This window comes from Berghia stephanieae, chromosome 3 (genome assembly GCF_034508935.2).
Source record: "Berghia stephanieae isolate SIO BIC M18660-M18661 chromosome 3, UCSD_Bste_1.3, whole genome shotgun sequence".
NCBI lineage: Eukaryota > Metazoa > Mollusca > Gastropoda > Nudibranchia > Aeolidiidae > Berghia > Berghia stephanieae.
This window is the reverse complement of record NC_088362.1, coordinates 82,894,786-82,914,785: the sequence shown is the minus strand read 5'-3', so window position 1 is coordinate 82,914,785 and position 20,000 is coordinate 82,894,786. Positions and strand designations below refer to the sequence as shown.

At 36.9% G+C, this 20,000-nt stretch overlaps 1 protein-coding gene across 5 annotated transcripts in view; it reads right to left on the bottom strand.

The window, feature by feature from the left end:
• LOC144968626 (neuronal acetylcholine receptor subunit alpha-3-like) overlaps positions 1-20,000 on the bottom strand; it is a 45,889-nt gene that overhangs the window by 16,375 nt on the left and 9,514 nt on the right. For all 5 annotated transcript variants that reach the window (XM_078907147.1, XM_078907148.1, XM_078907149.1 and 2 more), the window contains exons 3-6: positions 18,658-18,821; positions 4,389-4,543; positions 1,886-2,018; positions 309-442 (exon numbers count right to left, since the gene is read on the bottom strand). In XM_078907147.1, coding sequence (XP_078763273.1) covers positions 309-442; positions 1,886-2,018; positions 4,389-4,543; positions 18,658-18,821 — 586 coding nt within the window. The remainder of the gene's footprint in view (positions 1-308; positions 443-1,885; positions 2,019-4,388; positions 4,544-18,657; positions 18,822-20,000) is intronic.

Sequence of the window (20,000 nt, the reverse complement as noted above, 5' to 3'; positions counted from 1 at the left end):
GATTCAAGAGATCTTTCAAACACGGCTACCAAGTCAATGATGGGTGGATGCAGGGGACAGAAAATCAACCCGACTCAACAGAGGATAAAAGATGCAAAATACAAGATTCAGAGTGAGCAATGATTTTTTTCTCTACTGAACGCGTCCCTTTGGTACATGTACGGAAGAACGCTACCATTAAAACAAAGGAAAGAAGCCATTTATCGCAACTTTACCACCACGAAAGCCTATACGTAAAGAAAAATATTTGAACTTGAGTTTTGGACAAAAAAAAGGCTCTCGAAAAATATTTCCGAGTTTATACTTACGAGTGAGTGACCATCTCCCATCCTGAGTTGCTGTAGTCTTTGACATCTAAAGCAGTGTCTTTCTTGCCTCCCCAGTATGTGAGATTAAGTTGATTTCCATGATACATGTTACTGGCAAACACCATAGTACAGGTCTGCATGGAAGAATCAATTTATTCTGGACGACTTGAAGCCAAGTCATTTTCAAAGTATGGTTATAAAGAACTTGAGCTTTCATATAACGCAATATCCACTATGTTGCTCTACTCTAGAAAAATAAAATACTTTCTAAAACTTTGGCCCGAAAGCTAGTCCTTCAAATATCGATCGATTAAAATGACGGTCATTATTTTAAGGCCAAGTTTTAAAACCCAAATATTAAAAATTTGTTTTTTTTCCAGAGTACAGAGGATATGACTGTAGAAATACTAGATTGTGCTTTTAGTCACTAAATTTGCACTATCGATGAGACCGCATCTCACCAAGACTTTGTGCCATGATTCAGGGGCTAGCAAAGCGGATGGTGAAGTGATGATTTATAAAAAACTTCCAATGTATAAAAGTGGAGCTATTGGAGGTATTGTCAGTTGAAATTACATTACACAAGTCGGAGTTTTGGTGGCTTAAAAACAACTTAACGCATCGTTTGTTTTTGCCAAAAAATACCTTTGGTTTGGGAATTCAAGTTCAATTTTCATTCTTATGACCCATCCCCGAAATATTTCACATGCAGGCACTTCAATAATTCTCTTTCTAAAATGGTTTGGTATTTTATTTTTTAAGGTAAAACAAGAGATTTCGGTTTGGCGAGAGAAGAAAGCCGCATCCAATACAAAATTTTTGAAACTCCGCTAACTTTCTTTCGCGTTAGTCGAATTCTCTTAAAAATATATTTGATAACCTTACATGCAATACTGCCGTACTATTGAAAAAACACATATTTAGAAATTTGGCCAGAAAACTCGTCCTTCACATATCGATTGATTAAAATGACCCTTGTCTTAGCAAAAACTTCAAACCTGGGACTTCGTGAAGTCGCGAACGGTATTTCCACGGCCTCATATATTATCATTTTTATGACTTCCAGCGAACAATGGTACGGATAATACGAGTATCATACTGTTTGATGAATCTGATTTGCTGCAACAAGAGACCTATATTCGAGCATTCTAATGCTTGAAATGTGGAATATAACTCACAAACATTTATCATATCGGGGTGGGTCAGATGACGAAAAGTGAATTTATTAGAGTTAAAAGGTTGTAGATGTGACATTTTACTTTGAGGTTCTTAGCAGTTATTTAAATTCCTCTTTTCTTCTTAATTCTTCATAAAACACACAAACGATGTTGACACAGGCTGGAGTTATGAAACTTTCCTTTTTTTACGTTCTCAGAAGTTTATATTCTTTTATTTTCTTAATCCTTCATAAACAACCAAAAAAGTATTGACACAGGTCTCATATTTCTGACTAAAAGTTAAAATTTTACCATCTAAACGGTCCCGACATAATACCGTTTTGAGGCGACGGGTTACAATTATCAACAGTAAATACGACCAAGGGTAACCAGGTACATAATACCAATTTAAGCACTTACCTGTTTGTCGAAGGGGAAAGTACGGAGATTGACTTTGCAAGGGCTTCTAAGATAAAGTGTAGGGTTCCAGTACACATGGCCAGAGGCGTAGATTTGTGCAAATGTCTCTCCTAGATGCATCTGTTCGTCAACACTGTGGACAGACAAAATAAAGATGTGAAAAAAATATATATGAAACAGTTCCAGACAAATCGGAGAGAAATATACAAGAGAAAAAAATATTCTTAAAAAATCACTCGTCTTGACTGCGAATCGAACTTCAGACCCCCTGATCACGGTGACATCCATGAATGTGTTCCTTCAGGCATCTTTAAAATAACGAAGTGTCTTCTTTCGTTAAGCTTTAAACTTGAGCTTTTATATGTGCTCAAAGCGCATTCCCTTTTGCTTAAAAATAAGGTTTGCTGTTATCGCGAGTAAAGATACCCCAGCCATCGTTATACTAATGAAGTGTCTGCTAGCCTTGAGCTTTAAATATTAGTTAAAGGCTGTACTCTGGTAAAACACGTATTTATAAATTTATATTTGGCCAGAAAACTCGCCCTTTAAATATCGATCGATTTAAATGACCTTCAATTTAGAATTTAAAAAAAACAACAACCCTCAAACCTGAGACCTTACGGGGTTATTATCAGAAAATCTCAAAGAAGAAAACGATCCCATTGGTTTTATTGTTGAATACAAACCAGTGCTCACTTTCTCAAATTATGGTCTTCGATTTACAATTGTGATGTAATTTTCTGGTCTTTGTCGGACTCCAAGTTTACGATGGCCATATGCTTTTGTTAAATTACAGCCCGACATTAGAACTTGTATTGTGACGTCATTTTTAGATTAATGCGCCGCCTAGTGAGTCATCGTTGACAGTGCCCAAGAAAGCAAACGTTCCCATTGGTTTTTGAAGTTGAATACAACTCACAGTTCACTTTCACAAATGAGCTATGAGTTTACGAAGACTATGCTTAAAATGTTCCCTACAATAACTTATGGCCCGACACCGGAAGTTGTATTGTGGCGTCATGTTAGCTACAGTAGCGCCCAGTTATTAGTTGTTGTTAGTTGTGCTCAAGGAAACAAAAAGATTCCATTAGTTTAGCTATTGAATACGTGACATTATTCGCTTTCTCTTGGTGGCGGTCGCCTCTTATTTTGACGTAATTTATTTTTTTATCAGTGTCAGGCTATGAGTTTACGAAGCTTAAACCCAGCTTTGACCGGATACAATGTTTACAGAAATAACTCGGACCAAGTACCACCATATCTAGCATACCTATCATATGTTGTCTAAAAATCGCGGGCATATTACCCGTAACATTACCTGTAAAGTTTATAATTAAATTAAAAATACTTGTCCACGTTTTCAATTGCTTAAACAATTCTGCTCCTGCTTACTTTCAAGAACTTATCCACCTTTATGAACCCAGTCGAAATTTAAGATCTGCTAATTTACATTTCCTACGGGAACCTCCAGAATCTTTAGTTTTTCATGAGGAATCCTTTGACCGTCATGCTCCCCCCCCCCCTCCCCCAACTGTGGAACTCCAACAGTATTGAAGCTAAAATTAGTGAAAATCCACTTACTTTTAGAAAACGGTTAAAATCTGAGGTTTTCTGTAGGGCATATTATTTGGATTATTACTATGTAATATAATAATATATATTATAATACATAATATATACCTATAATAATATTATAATACATTGTTTTATCATCGTATTTATGTTGTTTTTAACATTTCAGTTCTATATTTGTTTAGATACATGATGTGTTGGTATAAAGCGCCAGTGAGAAATTCTTAATTGGAACTAGGCGCTATATATTTTGACGTAATTTTTTTTATCAGTGTCAGGCTATGAGTTTACGAAGCTTAAACCCAGCTTTGACCGGATACAATGTTTACAGAAATAACTTGGACCAAGTACCACCATATCTAGCAAACCTATCATATGTTGTCTAAAAATCGCGGGCATATTACCCGTAACATTACCTGTAAAGTTTATAATTAAATTAAAAATACTTGCCCACGTTTTCAATTGCTTAAACAATTCTACAAGAACTTATCCACCTTTATGAACCCAGTCGAAATTTTAGATCTGCTAATTTACATGTCCTACGGGAACCTCCAGAAGCTTTTTCATGAGGAATCCTTTGACCGTCATGCCCCCCCCCCCTCCCCCGACTGTGGAACTCCATCAGTATTGAAGCTAAAATTAGTGAAAATCCACTTACTTTTAGAAAACGGTTAAAATCTGAGGTTTTCTGTAGGGCATATTATTTGGATTATTACTATGTATTTTATTATAATACATTGTTTTATCATCGTATTTATGTTGTTTTTAACATTTCAGTTCTATATTCGTTTAGATACATGATGTGTTGGTGTAAAGCGCCAGTGAGAAATTCTTAATTGGAACTAGGCGCTACATAAATTCATTATACTATTATTGTCATCAGCGAATTGGTACTTTCAGACATGATTAAAACAACGAAGGGTCTGCTCACCTTGTGTAAGAAACGATATCGGGCCTCCAGATTTGTTCAGCTGGAACTTTGATGGAATCGATACCCATATACTGGCTCCGATTCCATGTGAGTCTCCCATCGTGCCAAGCAGTCAACATGAAGGATATGGACTCTATGACCTCTTCCTTCTCTGTCTGGAAACGGGAATAAGAGTCTAGTAGTAAAAAAGAATGGATAGTGTGCGCTTGTCTAAGAAACTCATAACATTGCCATCCGGAAATATGACGTACCAACACACAAAACTAGTAGAACATGTAGAACGAGACATGACACTTGTTCGTTATTTTTTATCCAGACAGAGACGTAGCTGTTAACAGTCAGTTGCTCATTTTAACACCCGAGTAAGTTGAGAGACTGTGCGTAAAGGGTATTTTCTAAGAACTCAACTATGCGCCTCTCAGAGAAGGATTCGAAGAAGAAGAAGAAGAAGAAGAAGAAGAAGATGAAGAAGAAGAAGAAGAAGAAGAAGAAGAAGAAGAAGAAGAAGAAGAAGAAGAAGAAGAGAAGAAGAAGAAGAAGAAGAAGAAGAAGAAGAAGAAGAAGAAGAAGAAGAAGAGAGAGGAGAAGAAGAAGAAGAAGAAGAAGAAGAAGAAGAAGAAGAAGAAGAAGAAGAAGAAGAAGAAGAAGAAGAAGAAGAAGAAGAAGAAGAAGAAGAGAAGAAGAAGAAGAAGAGAGAGAGAGAGAAGAGAAGAAGAAGAAGAAGAAGAAGAAAGAAGAAGAAGAAAGAAAGAAGAAGAAGAAGAAGAAGAAGAAGAAGAAGAAGAAGAAGAAGAAGAAGAAGAAGAAGGAGAAGAAGAAGAAGAAGAAGAAGAAGAAGAAGAAGAAGAAGAGAAGAAGAAGAAGAAGAAGAAGAAGAAGAAACATTTCCATCGTCTCACACGCATCATTATAAAGAGATGAGAATAAACAAGCTCATTAATACAATAATATGATGTTCATACACTCTGTGTTGTAATCGATTTCGTTCGCCGACGAATCAAATTTGATTGTTTTTAGATAGACAAAACGAGGGAATGGTGACAAGTGTGCCCATATTTACTACTATTAACCAGAACGCAAAGTTTGGGGCTAGGACTACCTTTAGTGACCAATTAGAGAGAGCGGGCACTCGTGTAATGAAGATAATATATATATATATATGAAAGGGTTTGTATAAAACAGTTGCAAAGAAAGCTGGAAGAAAAAAAGAGTAAAATAATCACCTTTGGATAAGACGCTAGTCTACCGCAAAGTACTTTCCGCCAGATCTAACAGACTCCCGCTACCCAATCACTGCTGGATAGACAGGGAGGGTCAGAAAGAAAATCTCGACTGCACATACAATTCAAATGCGCCAGTAATTTGAATTATCAATGAGAGAAATTACATAAAAATACTGAAAAAAAATGATATTAAAAAGTACTTAAAAAATTATATTACAGTTAGTCGGTTATATTACTGTATCAATTAGACACCCTCCCCACCCCATCTATTTTTTCAGATTTTTTGCGCACACCCGCCCCGAAGCATATTCGCACCCCTTCCCCCTTTGTATTAAATCTTAGCTCACGGTTGGGATCGATTTTGGTACATTTGCGTGTGGAGTGAGAGCTCTACCAACTGAGTTATGATAATAATGATGATAGTGATATAAGATATAAACAACAATGGTTGAAAATAACTGATGAACGTCAGATTTCATCTTCAGTTCCCCCCCCCCCCCCTTTTTTTTTATCAATTATAGTATTTTTAAAAAAAATAGAGCTTTATATAGCGCAATACCCACTAAATGTGCTCAAAGCGCTTTACAATGGTTCCCTGGTCAACAGCAACATTTAACCTGTAGGACGGGACATGACGCCTGTTAGGCGATATTACAATTTTTCGGACAAAGACAATACTGTTTTCGGCCAGGAACTCATTTTACACCTGAGTACGGCGAGAGAATGTGAGTAAAGAGCCTTTTCCAAGGATCTTCCGACCCGAAAGCGAGTGCCATACCACTAGACCAAAAGCCGCACAAAGCACATTTTTGAAGCACATTTTGATATATGAGACACATCGTGTCGATCCGGTATTTTGTTGGAATGAACCAGATGAAGAAAATAAGATTTTGAAAAAAAAAAGGAACAGAATAAAGAACAATAGTGTGATTAAAAAAACAAACTAGTTCCAATCTCATTGGAAGTGTAAATAAAAATAAATAGAATAAAGAACAATAGTTTGATTTAGAAAATGGTTCCAATCTCATTGGAAGTGTAAAATAACTCTTCCGGACGACTGAACACATTCCTTGTGTTAATGATCTTCAGGTTTCAGAGTGATGGCGTCTTTTTTTATAGTCTAAATATGCTCGTCGTCAATACGCTTGCTCTTTTACATCCTGTAGTCTTTAAATTCTGCTCATACATCCTGCTACTAAAATAGTTATGCCACTCTATTATTCAATATGTAACCTATTCGCTGTTAGCCCCCAAGCTATATAACACTTCCAAGGAATTTCGAACCGGAAAAGTAGAGGGTGTGCCTTCTAGACTGATATTCCCTATAAGGAAATAATTTAAGCTTTTTGAAGTTAGAGGAAATTTTTTTTTTAAATTGCTCTCATTAAAATAGATATTTGTGATCCACTGTCTTTAAAGGGTATTATGTCGGGGTGCACTAGAAGCTGGACATTGAATTTATAGCCGCAAATACGAAGGCTGGGGTTAATGTCTCTCCGTCATAGTAGAGAAAAAATACAATTTCTTACATTGCAATGTTCTTGCTCAAGGAAAAAAAAAACCCAAAGAGCCTGAAGCGGGGCTCGAACCCGGACCTTCCGGGTTACAGTGCAATGCCTTAACCATTCGGCCACTTCGTATATATATATATATATATATATATTATATATATAATATATATATATATAATATATATATATTATATGTAACTACAGGAAACAATATAGTCCGCGTGGTATTTTAAATGATAAACGAGAGGGATACATCGTATGCATTACAGTGACTTTATGTGCTCAGGATAAGGTCGGTGTATAACTTTGAGTATCACTGTCGCTGCTGTCGAGTTGTATTTATTCACATCTGTTCTGTCGATTTTTATCCCAAGCTATCAATGTCGCAAACTGACTAGATGTTGCAAAATACTCACCACTTCTACCCTCCTACTCAATTGTACCAATTCATAAAGTATGTGTAACCTTAAAAATATAGCTAGAATGAAGTTGACGTCACTCGGGTCTTTGTTATTGTTTTTTGCCATCCGCCTTTATGAGAAATTCCCACTTAACTGTATTATCCAGGCTATAAAAGTTCAAGATTACACATACGAGGGCTCTTTCAGAAATAACCAAATAATGCCCATTGCTCAGCAACCAGTGGAGATTTTTTAATTCTGTAAACGACATGATATTCCTTATTTCCTTACGGATATTCCCAGAAATTATGTAGTGCATCATTTTGCACAATGAATTTCTAGACGATTTTAAAGATGGCGGCCCACCTTGAAACTTGGTCAAAGGAGGAGATCAGAGCTGTCATACGTTTTTTGAACGCCAAAAGTCTGAATCCTACCGAAATTCATAAAGAACTTCAGAGTGTATATGGGGAGCATGTTATAAGCCGTACACAAGTCTATCACTGGTGTAATTTGTTTGAAGCCGGCCATTCCGACTTGACAGACAGGGAAGGGAGAGGGCGTTCGATAACTGCGACGTCAGAAGACAATGTGAAGCGAGTTGATGAGCTTATTCCTCAAGACAGGAGGTTGAAACTTCATGAAATCGCAAGCAGTCTTGAAATTTCGGAAACTTCTGCCCATAGAATTGTATTTGATGAACTTGGCGCAAGATGGGTTCCTAAGCAATTGACAGACAATCATAAAGAACAAAGATTGGACATCTGCAGGGAACTTTTGAGAAGAAGCAAGAGCTCACGCAGGGTTCACGGGCATACTGCCAAGCCGGCGGAGACTTTCTAGGGTACGATGTGACTTTTCTTGACAGCATAGTCACCGGTGATGAGACTTGGTTGCACCATTGCACCCCAGAAACAAAGCAAGATTCGATGACATGGAAACATCCATCCTCACCTGTCGCGAAGAAATTCAAAGTCATGCGGTCAGCAAAGAAAATAATGGGAATTGTTTTCTGGGACAGTCGTGGTGTTATTCTGTTCGAAACCTTACAACCTGGAGAAACAATCAATGCTGCAAGGTACTGCCAAACTCTTGACAAGCTTAGGGAGGCCATTCGCAGAAAGCGCCCAGGGCAGTTGACCAACGGGGTCATTTTGCAACACGACAACGCTACAACCCACACAGCACGAGTGACGCAAGGTTGGCTAGAGAAATATGGATGGGAGATTTTGCCACACCCACCACACAGTCCAGACCTCGCACCATCTGATTATCACCTCTTTGGGCCACTGAAAAGTGAGCTGGCAGGAAAGCGCTTTGATGTCGATAAGAGCTTGTTGACCATGTGCGGAAATGGCTACAAAACCTTGACGGAAATTTCTTCCGAGAGGGTATCTATTCCATGGTGCGGCGTTGGCAGAAGTGTGTCGACAGACTTGGCTGTTACGTAGAGAAATGAAGGACGAGTCAAGGTATGAACACGTGCAAGAATTTTGTTGATAGCATAAAAAACGCGGATTTTACAGGCATTTTTCGGTTAATTATGAAAGAGCCCTCGTAGTTTTGTGTGTTGGTCCGTTATACTTCCGAATGGCAATGCTGTGAGCTTCTAAGCCAAGCGCATACTATCTTTTAAGAGATGTGCGTGAAACAGTCCCAGGTTGTTATCTCACCCGAGTGCCTGCTTCCTAATGTGTTAATATAAAACAAAATGATGCCCTTCCGCCACGGCAACATAAGATATCGTCGCCTAGGCATTCCACGAAGGAATATAGATCATTCATAAAACAAGATGTCTGATGTCAACAGGAATCACCCATGTTGTCCAAAGTGAGCAAATTGGGGGTTAATAATCTTGCCCAAGGAAAAAAACCGAAAGTGCCTGAAGTGGGTCACAGTGCAATGCCTTAACCACTCGGCCACTTCGCTAATATGCGTAACTTAAAAACCAAAAAAAAAAAAACCCAAAAACCAAAACCAGAACAAAACAAAAACCCAATAAAACTCGAGCATTTATGTAGAGCGATATCCACTAAAGATGCTCAAAGCTCTTTATAAGGGGTCCCGCCTAGCCAACAGCAACACTTAACATGAAAGACGAGAGGGGCCGTCTGTTAAGGCATATTACATTTTTAAAAGACAGAGACAACGCTGTTAATGGCCAGATATTATTCGTTTTACACCTAGGTAAGGGGAAGAATGAGAATAAAGAGCCTTTTCCAAGTACTCAACCATACGCCGCACAGAGCGGCGGGACTCGAACCCCGGGTCTCCGGTCCAACGCGAAGGCGAGTGTCATACCACAAGACCTCATATCTTTTAACGTGGATAGTTTGATTGACAGAAACTAGTGAGAATTAATCGAACTAATGGCGGTCTCAAAAGACAGCTATGTTTGTCCGAGTGGCTATCAAGGTGTTTCATAAATGTCGCGTTTTATTGGTTAATAATCGACTGGTTCATTATATAATACGCTTGTTCACTGGGTTGATAATGCATATCATAAAAAAATAAAAGATTCTTCGAATATTCTCATGTAACATAATATAATTATGACCAGATGTGGTAGTTTAAAGATAAATCTACGACTGGTTTAATACACGAATTAAAAAGAATTCCTCAATACAATATTACAACAATAATAACTTGGTATGGGCAGTATCATTTCGAAACGGAACATTACAGCAACTTTAAACAGTTTTAGAAAGCAGATAATAAAGAGCGAATGAAATTGACGTCACTCAGCTCTTTGTTATTAGTATTAGACAGCCTTTTAGTGAAAATTTCCCACTAAATTATATCACTCAGACTATAAAAATCAAAGGCTACAGACAGGTTTTTTGTGTTGGTAAATTGAATTTGGCTGGCGGATGTTGTGTGTATTTTACCTTAACGCATATCATCTATAGGGAACTTAGCAATAGTAGGAGTAATTGTTTATTGAGTGATTATTTTTACACGTAAATGTCCATATACCCCAATTAATTATATTCATCAAACGACCTATAAAATAGGGTAAAAAAGTTTGCGTCATTGTGGTCTAGTAGTAAGGGCAGTCCCAAACGGACCTGTAAGGCCTTGGTTTCGAGTCCAGCTTTGAAATAGGCTCTATACTCATATTCAACCAACTCATGTGTAAAATGAGTACCTGGCCGGTAACAGCAATGTCTGTCGAAAAAAAAAAATTTTGATAATGCCCCACGGTGAAGTGTCGTGTTTCGTTCTGTGTTTTTAAGAGTTTACTTGTTGGGTTGGAATCCCGTTGTAAAAGAATCGGAGCACGTTTAGTAGATCGTGGTCTATAACTGAAATGTTCATTAAAATATCTATAGATAGAACGAAGATGACGTCACTAAGGCCTTTGTTATTGTTTTTTGCCATCCGCGTTTATGAGTAATTCTCATTAAACTGTATTAACCTGACTATAAACGTTCATGGATACACACAGTTTTGTGTGTTGGTCCGTTATACTTCTGGATGGCAATGTTATGAGCTTCTTAGCCAAGCGCATACTATCTATAACTGAAATGTTCATTAAAATATGTATAGATAGAACGAAGATGACGTCACTAAGGCCTTTGTTATTGTTTTTTGCCATCCGCGTTTATGAGTAATTATCATTAAACTGTATTAACCAGACTATAAACGTTCAAGGTTACACATAGTTTTGTGTGTTGGTCGGTTATACTTCCGGATGGCAATGTTATGAGCTTCTTTGCCAAGCGCCTACTATCTATAAGACCATTCCGTTTATTATCGCCCTATAACAAAAACATAATATGGCATTATAGCGGCTATGTGGCTTTGTGGTATGACACTCGCTTTCGGATCGGACCGTCCTGGGTTCGAGCCTCGCTCGGCGCGTAGTTGGGTCCTTGGAAAAGGCTCTTCACTCACATTCTCTCACTGTACTAGGTGTAAAATGAGTACCCGGCCGTTAATAGCGTTGTCTCTGTCCGAAAAAAATTGTACTCTTGCTTAACAAGCGTCATGTAACGTTCTACATTTTAAGTGGTGCTGTTGGATAGGGACCTCTTGTAAAGCTATTTGAGCACGTTTGGTGGATATTGCGCTATGTAAAAGCTCTTTTTTTTTAAATAGATGAAATTAAGGGCGTCGATAGCCCAGTTGGTAGCGCACTCGCTTCACAAGCAGTGGGAACAAGATCAATCCCGGGTGCAATCGAGATTTTTTCTGACTCCCCTGTCCATCCAGCAGTGATCGGATAGCTGGTTCTAGTAGATCTGCCGGAAAGTACTAAACAATAAACTAGCGTCCTATCCAAAGCAAAATAATAAATTTCTATTGTCCGTTTCACGCTATAGAACACGGGATAAAAACTCTTGGCTCCATGGGCCGTATGACTCTGAATAACTACTTTATAGATGGAATTATGGATAATGATATTAAATAAGCTATAACATAACTAACACATAATCCTTCCATGCTATGGGGGAGAAAACACTAAAAATTTGGCCAGAAAACTCATCCTTCTAATATCGATCGGTTAAAATGATCGTCAACCTGTCAAAAACCTCTCAAACCTGGGACCTCAAGGTACTTTTAAAGGATGTCCCAGGTTCAGATGTTTCATTTTAAACGATCAAAATTTGAAGCACGAGTTATGTGGCCAGAATATTTTTAATGCGTTTTTGTATTCAAATAACAAGTTCTTGTCTGACAATGTCACATCAAGAAAATTATGACAAAAGAAAGACATTTCACTGTAACAATATTGAGATTGCATTTTGAAATCAATAAAACCAGTCGGAATTAAAGAAAATTAAATGAAATATTATAAGGACTTGTTTGAGCTTTGTGTTAAATCTCTCTCTCTCTCTCTCTCTCTCTCTCTCTCTCTCTCTCTCTCTCTCTCTCCCTCTCTCTCTCTCTCTCTCTCTCTCTCCCTCTCCTCCTCTCTCTATCCCTTTCTCTGAATAAATAGTATACTCCTCTCTCTTTTTCCATCTAGTAGTAGCGCTGGTAGTGAAATTCATATAGTAGTAGTAGCAGCAGCAGCGGTAGAGGTGGTAGTTGTAGTTGTAGTAGTAGTAGTAGTAGTAGTAGTAGTAGTAGTAGTAGTAGTAGTAGTAGTAGTAGTAGTAGTAGTATTGGTAGTGGTAGTAGTAGTAGTAGTAGTAGTAGTAGTAGTAGTAGTAGTAGTAGTAGTAGTAGTATTAGTAGTAGTAGTAGTAGTAGTAGTAGTAGTAGTAGTAGTAGTAGTAGTAGTATAAGTAGTAGTAGTAGTGGTAGAAGTAGCAGCAGAAGTAGTAGTTGTAGTATAGCAATTATTGATGTTGTTGTTGTTTTTGTTGTTGTTGTTAAGAAAGAGGAGGAGAAGGAGGCGGAGGAGGAGGAGGAGGAAGTAGAAATAGTAGTTGAAGAAGAAGAAGAAGAAGAAGAAGAAGAAGAAGAAGAAGAAGTAGTAGTAGTAGTACTAGTAGTAGTAGTAGTAGTAGTAGTAGTAGTAGTAGTAGTAGTAGTAGTAGAAGTAGTAGAAGAAGAAGAAGAAGAAGAAGAAGAAGAAGAAGAAGTAGTAGTAGTACTAGTAGTAGTAGTAGTAGTAGTAGTAGTAGTAGTAGTAGTAGTAGAAGAGAAGAAGAAGAAGAAAGAAGAAGAAGAAGAAGAAGAAGAAGAAGAAGAAGAAGAAGAAGAAGAAGAAGAAGAAGAAGAAGAAGAAGAAGAAGAAGAAGAAGAGGAAGAAGAAGAAGAAGAAGAAGAAAAAGAAGAAGAAGAAGAAGAAGAAGAAGAAGAAGAAGAAGAAGAAGAAGAAGAAGAAGAAGAAGAAGAAGAAGAAAATTTCTAAATATTTAATCCAGTTATTTATCCTTCTTCCATTTTAATCCCATTCCCCTCATTACATTCATTTCGTAAATCTCCCTTCTGCCCCTGGCCCCTCCCCCCCCCCTTCTCCATCTCCCCCTCCCCCTCCCCTTTCATCTTCAATCTTTTCAATCTCCTCCCATCTGGTAAAACCAGCTAATCGATTCATCATGCTAAGGCCGCATCGACAGATACACAGCGATGTTGAACACTGAAGAAACACAGTTTTTAAAGAGAAAATTTTGGTTCGAAAATTTTACATCAAATATAGACCGAATAAAACTAGACTCCGACTTTCAGAAAGACTCAAACACAATACTTTTTGACAAGTTGAAGTCTTTTTAATTGACTCAAAAAAAATTTAATAAACATTTAAAGCCGAAAATGAGAAAAACGCGTTTTGTCAACAAAAGATTCAACAAATCAGCCTGTTCACGATTTTTTTTTGTCTTTGCTTGAGATTGAGAAAACATTATTTTCTTTCTGGGAAGACGTATTTTTTCATCATTTTTTTTTTCTTGTGTCTCTCTGTAACAAAATATTTCTTCTGGCCAAATAAAGATTTATTCAATGCTGTCGTTCTTTGAGAAAAAAAAACAACACAATAAATAAATTTTGACCAGAAAACTCGTCCTTCAAATATGTATGGATTAAAATAACCTTCACCGTGTCAAAAACGCTCACACCTGGGGCCTCAAGGAAGTCCCTGGTTTGATAGTTTTTGACAAGGTGGTCAGTTTAATCGACTGATTTTTGAAGGCTTCTGGGTAAAATTTGAAATATGAGTTTTTTTACAGAAAATGGTAGGATGGTTGTGGTTTCTTCCTATTATTATGATGACGTAGCGGTATTAAGTCCCATTTGATTCGTGAGTAATTTGAGGTCTTCGGGCTATGGACAAAATGTCTGGTATTTCATGATGAGTTCAATACTTTTTTTCTAGCAGTGTGGACACACACAGACACACACACACACACACACACACACACACACACACACAGACAAATGTATAAAACGTACAAAATACTAGGAATAAAGAAATGAGACATGCCAAGCTCGAAAAAAAAGGGCAGAGGACGTCGGGTACTTGGTACGGGTAAGGTCTAGCGGCTCTTCTCTTTATTCTTAGTATTTAATTTAGCCCGTGCCCGACGTCTTTATTTCGAAGACGGCAGAGGTTGTCGGAGTTAGTCTCAGGTGTGGGTTAGCCCTTATACAGTTTAATGAGAATTACTCATTAACATTGATGGTAAAAACAATAATAAAGACCTGAGTGACGTCAACTTCATTCTATCTATACAAATCCGAGAACTCTTTGCACTCTCTCCTCGTATCAATACATTTTTATTGAAGGAACAAAATTGAAATCACTCAGCCCTTTGTTACTGTTTTTAGAAGAAGCTTGGATAAAAAGATATCGTTAAAAAAAACCTCCCATGATAACGCATCTGCTCATCGTTAAAATGAAGTTAGAAAGCTTTTAAATATCACAAATATCTCATTCAATGAGTCTTGGCCAGTTGCTTGACAAAATAAATGTGCGGCTATGTGGTCTGTGCGGCTATGTTGTCTAGTGGTATGACACTCGCTTTCGGATAGGAAGGTCCTGGGTTCGAGCCTCGCTCGGCGCATAGTTGAGTCCTTGGAAAAGACTCTTTACTCACATTCTCTCACCGAACTCAGGTTTAAAATGAGTACCTGGCCGTAACAGCGTGTCTCTGTCCCCAAAAAATTGCAATATCGCCTCACAGGTGTCATGTCTCGTTCTGCATGTTAAATGTTGCTGTTGGCAAGAAACCACTTGTAAAGCGCTTTTTAGCACGTTTAGTGGATATTGCTCTATATAAAAGCTCAAAACTCAAAGCTAAAAGTATGTCTACAATTAGACATCTATCTCTTCTTCTAGGTTCCATGCCTGGTCCAGGCTTCGGATACTGCATGAATTATCTCTCTCCATTCCTCCCTGTCTCTTGCTTTTTCAAACAGCTCTTGGATTGTTAGGTTGGTGAAGCCCTTCAGTTGGTCTATGAGTGTTTTTCTTTGTCTCCCCCGGGCGCGTTTACCAGGTATTTTTCCACAACTTGCCAGGTATTCATTTTTATCTTTCCTTACTATGCGTCCGAAAAAGGATAGTTGTCGATCAGCTATTAAGGGCCCTTAATAGCGGATCGAGACATCTATGAGACTATATGAAAAGAGAACTACGAGCCTGTCCAGAAACCAATAAACCTGACATCTTCCCTGACGGCGTAGTTGCAATTTAGACGATGCTGTTGGTACGATATTAAAACCATAATTATTTTAAAAGTAAAACCTGTTTGAATTAATGTTTGTTCCGCCGTTGCCATCTTTAATTTCTGATATCTTTTCGGAAACGGGCAAGAGCATCTCTGTGTCTAAAAACACTTTATTGATCTAGCTAGACATACCGAAAACTGAAGAACAAAAACAAAAAGCCATCAAATGGTTTTAACTGTGAAAGTCAAAACAGCTCCAAGTAAGAGTATATTTATTTCCGTCCGTGAGTCCATTACTAGAGTTTGAGTTTAAGGGTTTTTATATAGCTCAATATCCACTAAATGTGCTCAAAGCGCTTTACAAGAGGTCTCTGGCCAATATGCAATTTGTAGGACGGGACATGACGCCCGTTAGGCGATACTACCATGTTTCGTGACAGAGACAACGCTGTTCACAGGTACTCAGTTCACACAATGAGTATGGTGAGAGAATGTGCGTAAAGAGCCTTTTCCAATGACTCAACTATGCGCCGCTCAGAGCCGGGCTCGAACCCGGATCCTACAGCAATATACTATTCCTAGAATCTTAGAGATTACAGTATCTTGTTGAATCACTTTGTTCATAACGCGGTAATCTTTTTTGAACATATTCAATAATAAGTAAGAAAAGTTGTGGAGCTATGCAAATCCCATTTCCTAGCTTTAGAATTTTATCTGAAGAGCATACTAGCAACTTGTGGAAAAAAATCTATTGATACAACACAAAAATGCAATCAAAAGGCTAAATTCATTTTTGGAGTCAATATTGTCACAACCAATGGCATCTTTTCATGTGCTTGAGTGATTTTACTAGAGTATCCATCAATGGATAGATGGCTCTCAGAATAGATTTATAATGATTATTTATTTATAATTTATAACATAACAATCTGAAAAAGTGTTAACCAAGCAGTGCCAGACAAAGCAGAAAGTCTACTAAAAGAAAGAAGAAAGAAAGAAGAGAAAAAGGAAAGAAGAATTATCTCCAAAAATCAGCGTCCGTCGACTAAGGATCGAACCCCAGACCTCCATGTACAGACAAAACACATTATAAAAATCATATATATATATATATATATATATATATATATATATATATATATATAAATATATATATTTAGTCAGAAAATTTCAAATATGGATCGATTGATATGGCCTCTCACTTGTCAAAAAAGGATCCAACCTGAGTTTCTTGAATTGGAGGCCATATATAATTCTAAGTGCAATGCTGTACACCCCCCAAATACTAAAAAACCCATCAAAAACATTAATACATAAAAAACAAAACAAAAAAAAAAAAAACAAACCAAAAAAAACCAACCAAAAAACAACAACAACAAAAACAACACCAAAAAGAAAATTGAAAGAAAAACCCCCAAAACCCTTGAGCTTTCATATAAAGCAAAATCCTCACATATCTATACTACTATCTAGTAGTAGTAGTAATAGTAGAAGTAGTAATAGTGGTAATAGTAGTACTAGTAGTAGTAGTTGAGTAGTAGTAGTAGTAGTAGTAGTAGTAGTAGTAGTAGTAGTAGTAGTAGTAGTAGTAGTTGATGTTGTAGTAATGGTAGCAGTAGTAGTAGTAGTAGTAGTAGTAGTAGTAGTAGTAGTAGTAGTAGTAGTAGTAGTAGTAGTAGTAGTTGATGTTGTAGTAATGGTAGCAGTAGTAGTAGTAGTAGTAGTAGTAGTAGTAGTAGTAGTAGTAGTAGTAGTAGTAGTAGTAGTACGTGAGGTGTCCCATTATAAGATACGTAAGGCCACAACTAATAAACTACTTGTTGTATCTATAAAGCCGACAGCAACACTTACCACAGTTTAGGACGAGATATGACGCACGTGAGTCGATGTTACAAAATTGTTACCGACCAGGTAGGACGGTGAGTGAATGTGAGTTAAGAAATGTTCCTAAAGACTAAATTTTTGCCACCAACAGCAGGGCTCGAACAAGGGACCTACTTGTCCGAAGCCGAACGACAAACTAAAAAAAAAAATTTTAAATACGAAGGGGACAAAATCAATAGCATTTACTGCCTTTTCGGTAAGCGACTGACGTAAGGAGGAGCAACATTCTGATCGAAATGAATTAGAGGCCAATGTTATGAGCCATCTGTTTGTTTTTAAGGTTGATTGGGAAAAGGTGGAAGGAGTGCAAAAATCTCAGTCGTAAATTAGTGACAGATTGCACACAGACAGGAGAAGAGATCATAATAATCTGGATCCTATGTTTCAAAAACAATTCCATTTAAGTATATCAGCAGAAATACATTCGTAAAAAAGTACCCATATTCATAATTTGTCGGAATGGCCGGCTTCAAACAAATTACACCAGTGATAGACTTGTGTACGGCTTATAACATGCTCACCATATACACTCTGAAGTTCTTTATGAATTTCGGTAGGATTCAGACTTTTGGCGTTCAAAAAACGTATGACAGCTCTGATTTCCTCCTTTGACCAAGTTTCAAGGTGGGCCGCCATCTTTAAAATCGTCTAGAAATTCATTGTGCAAAATGATGCACTTCATAATTTTTGGGAATATCCGTAAGGAAATAAGGAATATCATGTCGTTTACAGAATTAAAAAATCTCCACTGGTTGCTGAGCAATGGGCATTTTTCGGTTATATCTGAAAGAGCCCTCGTAATATATATATATATATATATATATATATATATATATATATATATATATATATATATATATATATATATATATATACGAGTATATATCAGCAGCAAAGTACCCATATTTATAATTTGTATATATATATTATATATATATATATAATATATATATATATATATATATATATCAGAGTTAAGCCGCAGTTTATGCCGCTTCCTACCGTAGAAAAGTACTTTCCACCAGTTGAAAGAGACCCGGCAACATTACCATTTACGATGGACTTATTAAGTGTTGTTGTTGGTGGCTTCCGACCCATTATAAAGCATTTTAGATGAATATTGCGCAATACGAAAGCTCAAGTTTTTTATCTTTACCGACTCTCAAACTTATAAATGGATTATAACCTACCAGCGATAGAAGAGACTGGAAGGATAATCCAAACGATACGTGGATGGTTTCCTCTACCTTGGCCACGGGTCTCGCCCTGGTGTCGTATCCATCGAAGAGGTCTTGCAGCAGCCTGGACTCCGCCTCCACTGCCGCATACAGTGATTTATTGTATGCCACCGAGCCTGGGTGAACGATAATAATAGCAATAATAATGATAATAATAATGATAATAATAATAATATTAATAATAATAATAATAATAATAATAATAATAATAATGATAATAATAATAATAATAATAATAATAATGATAATGATAATGACGATAATAATTGCAATGATAATAATGATAACAATGATAAAAACAATTTTTAAAATTATTGTGACAATAGTGAGAAAATTACGACTTGAATGACAGCTACAATAAAAAAAAAACCCCAATAACTATTACTTACTACTACTACTACTAATAATAATTATACTTTACACTTATATAGCGGCAACATCTCATGTAATATGAGCTAAAGGCGCTTAGAAAGTACTGCTACTACTACTACTACTACTACTACTACTACTACTACTACTACTACTACTACTACTACTACTACTACTACTACTACTACTACTCGTACTACTATACTACTACTACTACTACTACTACTACTACTACTACTACTACTACTACTACTACTACTACTACTTTTGTTTCAGCTTCCACCATCACCAATAGTAACAATGATTTGTTTAATAGGAATGTCCCAATACAACAACATTTAATTCAATCAAACAATCAAAAATCCTATGGACTCACCAAGAGAGCTAAAGTGAACAATCAAAAAGATTTAAACATACCGAATGACTCAAAAAAAGCACATATCTTAAACCCGTCGAAATGAAAAATGTTTATATGAAAATTAACTATTATACATAGAACACTTCTTTTGTCTCTTCCGCCTCTTCCATCTCCGCCTCCTCTGTTTTCACTTCATCCCCTCCTTTTTATCACGAAAAAAAAAGAATTTCTTTTATATTAAGAAAATAGAGATGGTGATAAAACGACTCGGTCTTTTTAATATTATTCCATGGCTATTACGCACACAGGAGGAGTGAATATTGATGAATGCGTTTTAGGTAATTAATAAATAAATAAATAATGAATTTATATAGTGCCTTAACATCGACGTTAGTCGTGCTCTGTGGCGCTTTCCATGATAGAAACATTTTCTTATTTAAAATCAAGACACTCCATAATAAGCATGAATACAAAATAAATAAAAAATCAAAGCAACATCTATTTCATAAAAATTAAGCCTTACGGAACAGCTCAGTCTTGAGACATTTCCTGAAAGATGATGAATTTT